This window comes from Phytophthora parasitica, assembly GCF_000247585.1.
Source record: "Phytophthora parasitica INRA-310 unplaced genomic scaffold supercont2.5, whole genome shotgun sequence".
Taxonomy (NCBI): Eukaryota; Oomycota; class Peronosporomycetes; order Peronosporales; family Peronosporaceae; genus Phytophthora; species Phytophthora nicotianae.
The window spans coordinates 626,837-631,549 of NW_008648991.1; the positions used below are offsets into that span (position 1 = coordinate 626,837).

At 43.2% G+C, this 4,713-nt stretch overlaps 2 protein-coding genes across 2 annotated transcripts in view; both read right to left on the minus strand.

Annotated features, from left to right (window-relative positions):
- Positions 1 to 867, minus strand: part of PPTG_21418 (hypothetical protein) — a gene marked incomplete at both ends in the record, with an annotated part of 1,666 nt that extends 799 nt beyond the window's left edge. The window contains 3 exons of the mRNA XM_008897428.1: positions 277 to 358; positions 632 to 720; positions 811 to 867. Of these exons, the coding sequence (XP_008895676.1) occupies positions 277 to 358; positions 632 to 720; positions 811 to 867 (228 nt within the window). The remainder of the gene's footprint in view (positions 1 to 276; positions 359 to 631; positions 721 to 810) is intronic.
- A 2,176-nt stretch (positions 868 to 3,043) lies between these two features.
- On the minus strand, positions 3,044 to 4,672 carry PPTG_21419 (hypothetical protein; the record flags this gene model as incomplete). The annotated part of the gene is made up of 4 exons (XM_008897429.1): positions 3,044 to 3,082; positions 3,734 to 3,781; positions 3,876 to 3,978; positions 4,665 to 4,672. 4 exons carry the CDS (start codon positions 4,670 to 4,672, stop codon positions 3,044 to 3,046), a joined length of 198 nt encoding a protein of 65 aa, XP_008895677.1.
- Positions 4,673 to 4,713: the final 41 nt, after the last annotated feature.

The following is a 4,713-nucleotide window of genomic DNA, read 5'->3' on the forward strand; positions in this document are numbered from 1 at the left end:
TTTTTTTTTAAATGAGTTCAAAATGCTGCAGTACTAGTTAAAAAACACACACTGTAGCTTTAGATGTTTTTTTCTTGTGTGGTACTGAGCAAACTTCATTACAACAACACGTTAAACCAAATCGCAGTCAACGGATTTTTTTTCGTGCGATTCAATATCAACCACCTAACTGCATGTATTTGCACAAGAAAGTGCACAATTAAACCCAAGCAATCTTATTATGATTGTAATCATTTGAGTGCGTAGGAAATCCCAAACATTTATTTAAACAGGTACCTTATCTTCTGCGGCCATGAACATGATCTCTGCCGATACTCGAGCCCGCTCAGCGTACTTTTTCTCGAAACCTTGTGAATGTCTGTACATGTTATTAACCGACTCCTTCGACGTGATACCATTAAACCCTGCGATGAAACACCGCTGTTGTACGTGGGTTTGGTTCACCGGTTGGCGAGCTTTTTTCGATGTAGTATTCTCACAGACACAACTGCGGCTGAGTTGGCAAGTATGTAACACTTCTTACCGACGACAAGATAAAAGTCGAGTTTAACTATTCAGGGTCGTATTCGCGGGCTTTGGTTTGTCTATAAAGTATTAGAGGTTAACGATATATAGCTGATAAGACACTGACACCACAATAATGCTGGTGCGCACCTCGAACTTGGTGGCATTGTCGGCTCTGTAGGCGTTCATCACCATCATGACAGTGCTGTGTACTACCTGCAGACATGCAGCAACAAGGTTTCAGGTTCGCTGCCCTCTGAAGAGGCCCTCTTCCTTCGCTTTCGACATGAAGGCCTAGCACCGTACTACGTAATCCTTCTGACGTGGGGTCAGCTCTTGCTGCGTGCCGCTTGACTCGGACATGTTAGTACATCCGCAATTAGTTTTATTAGATGCACAAGATGCTAGGGAACATTTACGTAGTCTCCTCGCTCTATTCTGGTTCAAACTCGAGGAGTGTCGCTATGAACAGTGGTAGTACAGCTAAGTCGAGAATTTTTGCGACGCCAAAACGTGGCAACAATGCTGTATGAGAGTTACGTTTATTATACTTTACGATGTATTAACATACAAAACTTAGATATAATAATGTGAGGCACTGGATAATTGGCCCTCACTTCACCTTTTATAACCCAAGTCCTTCACAAGTCCAATATTCAAGCTTCTCCAAGATTCTCTACCTACATATATTCTCGCTCTCCTCAGCTGCCCTACACCTTTGCGAATCCCTCACTCCAACAGGTTATGTGCCCCAACGCTAACAGGGCGGCTTAAACGCTGACTGCTGGGCATGAACGCGACGCTGTCAAGAGGACGCGCAGGTGGCGGATTCTATAGTGTGGCAGATTTATCCGTCATTGTCTGTATTGGCACGCAATGTCGGCGCAACGTGCCGTTATTAAATGGATTCTCACGATCCCACAAAAAAGGGTAAGAAAAAAAAAAAGTTCTTCTTGAGTAATCAGTGATGTCTCCAGACGATCAGCTTCGCCATCGGAGATTACTGTTGATTATGTAAGTACAGAGAGTCAAGTAAAGGTGGGGGTGGGAGTGGGGGGGGGGGATCTGATAGGCAAGCCATGAGCACTGATTCAGTTTTATTTCCACTCTTGACTTTTCTTTCTAGTACTTAAGTCTGAACAACAAGTAGAGCTATTCGTCATGCAACGTCGTTCTCATTGTACTCACTGTGGCCGCAATCGTCTGTCTGGGAAACCCCAGCACTGTAACAAGCACTGCAGATCTACCAGTGGGTCGTACCAACGCGGCCACCCCAAACAACTCAAACGAGAACGAGGAGAGATCTGAGCTCAACCTAGGCTGGCTTCGGTCGGGTTAAGAATACTCCCAATCTGAAGACTGTACCGGCGAATGGGCCATCGGGAGTCTACCACGTGCCACAGGCACCACAAAATCGTATTGCCTTCTATGCTAGCCAACGAGCTGTGCGCTGTGAGCAGGACGTCTGCCACGCTGTATCGAGCCAGAGGAAAACCTCTCTGGACTCCGCATCATAGGCACTGCGTATTGAGCCCGCTCTAAGCGAAGCATTGGGGTTGTAATATCGCCCACGATAATGTTGTAATTGTCATATTACTACCATTACTACTACTACAACTAGTAGTAGTACCTACTATTGTAGTGTAAGCAATGCAAACCACCACCGTGCCTCTGCATATTTAGGTTACATGTCACTCTCAAAAGGACGAACGTCCGAATGAACTTACATACCACATTGCAGAAAAATGCAACTGTAAAAGCTACTACCTCCACAAAGGAGCAAACGCACATTAAAAAAAAAATCGCTAGAACTCCGCCTCGTTCCTTCCCAAGTATAAGATGTCCGGATGTTCGCCGTACGAACCTCTTGCACAAAATTGAGTTTTGGTAGTAATATCACGCTAGTAGTATGGGCCAGTCGGAAGGACACTCAAGCAATTTGCATCATCAACATGTAGCCAGAGGCGTACGTGCTCCGCCAATTCAGCTCTAACTTCCCTCACGCGGTATGGAGGGCATCTTGAGGCCCATCCCACTTCACAGCGCAACAAGGTAGTTTGCTCTCGCTTGAGCAGTATAGTACAGCAGAACATCACTGGCCTGGGCAAATGACGATGCAGCTTGTCATACTTCATGTGAGGCGCTAGAAAAACGCAGTCGATGCGTGGTGTTTGGTTCTGAGCGCCAGCGATTCCTTCCGCCACCAAAACACAGCTTCACGCTCCAGTGGCCTTTACCTATAGCAGCATGACCTAATACTACAGTAGTATTAGTATCAAACTTGCATTCACGTTAGCACCCAGGATTGCATATAAGCAGTCAGCACATTTTGCAAGAAGCAGCATTTCCATTCGTACGCACCTCATCTATTCCCCACGCCATCCTCCCCATGACCCTCCGTCCTCCAGTTGAAATTCTTCTCCATTTCCTGATAGGTTCGTTGCGTCATACTGCCTTGATCTGCTAAGCTCTGTCGCTCCCATGACGGGGGAATCTTTGGTCAAGGTTTCTTTAGCTCGAGGAGGGGAATGTTGCCTAGTTACCAGTTCGGCGGGAAAAAATTAAACGATGCGAAATCCTGTGAAAACAATTGATTCGGGTTTGGGGGGATATTTAAATTGAACAACAACACATAAGAGTATTGTTTTCTTACCGGAGGTACTACAGACTGTAAAACCAGCTGTTGTACATACTTAATAGTATGGGCAAACAAGGTAAAGTGAAAGAATCAATACCCGAAGAAAAAAGTCAAAGCAGGCAAGCTAATGAGTCACTGCTTGAAAATCTAAAGCAGGCAAGCCATCGAGCCACTATAATTACAGTTATTGCTCTCAAGAAACACAAACAAAATAAAAACAAAATGAAGAAGTTCCAAATAAAAAAGGACCTGAAAATCAAAAAGTGCAGGCAAGCCAATGAGAGAAAAAAAAAGAGAGAGAAGGTGAAAAAGACAAGAATAATTTCACTCTTGACAAGCACGCAAAGTCTCAGCCAAAGTTAAATAGTCTCCACTAATTCTAAAATCAACATGAGACTACCATAAGAATGCAGCATTCCGGTATTGTAAAACGACAAGCTTCAATATGCCTCTGTCGAATACAAATGTATTGGGTGCACATATACCACCACTCAATTGACTTTGTAGCAGAATCGCTTCTCGCTAATGCTGTAAACTATAGGATTAAGCACGAGAAACTCCTCGGAAGGCCACGTGTGAAAAAATTGTCACCCCTGAGATGTGAGCCTGCGCGTAAGTGAAGCGCTCTTCTACCGATGACTGCACTTTCAAAGATTTATCTTTTACCGGTCAACGCAAAACAGTTCAAAATCGGAGTCCGCAAAAGCTAAAAAAAAAAAAAAAGCCAACGCACTATATCAACAGAACCCGCGTGTTCAAAAGAGTAGTAAATGCTTTTAGATGCACAAGTTTCTTCCAGCCAATTTATTGTGGACGGCGCACTCTTGTCGCTAGCGCTGCTGGAAGGAAAAAAGAAAAGTATGCTCAAGGGGTCACAAGGTAAACACCTTAACGATGTGGACCTGCGCGTTAATTGGGACCAAAGTGTTCTCTTACACCTTAAATTGCACCGATGGACTTTGTGCTAAAAGAAATACTGCTATACCAAAATATGCCACAAAATCAATAAGAGATAATGAATGACAATGAGCAAAACAAAACAAAAATAAAATGAAATCCACTATATTCACGAAGACTCAATTTCACAATGCAAATACAAAGGATATTCACACATGGCTATTCACATTTCAAACAAGGAAAAAGGGAAACTGTGTTGAACTCGGACTTGAACTACGATATTCAGAAACTGGGAAACATTGCCATATTTCTTTTAAAGTTGCCGCTAATAGCAAACTTTTCAATCCCAGAGGATCTCACAAAATCAAACTTAGAATAACAGTTCTTGAACGATCACGATGAACAGCTTTAATCCTATAAAGTCCCAGAATAGCCAAATTTTATCGCAAAGCAAAACATACTGCGAATAGAGCTTATTAACAACATACATCACACAACACGGTGAGCAGGTTTTAACCTTAAACAAGACGGTTTTCCTGACTAACCTGCCTTCTCATCCAGAACTTAACAGTATTGGCAACATTCAGCACCTCCGGTGTCAAAGCTAAAATTAGAAATAACCAACACTATCATATTCTTGATGACTATCCACTCACAAATTATGTGCAAAAAAA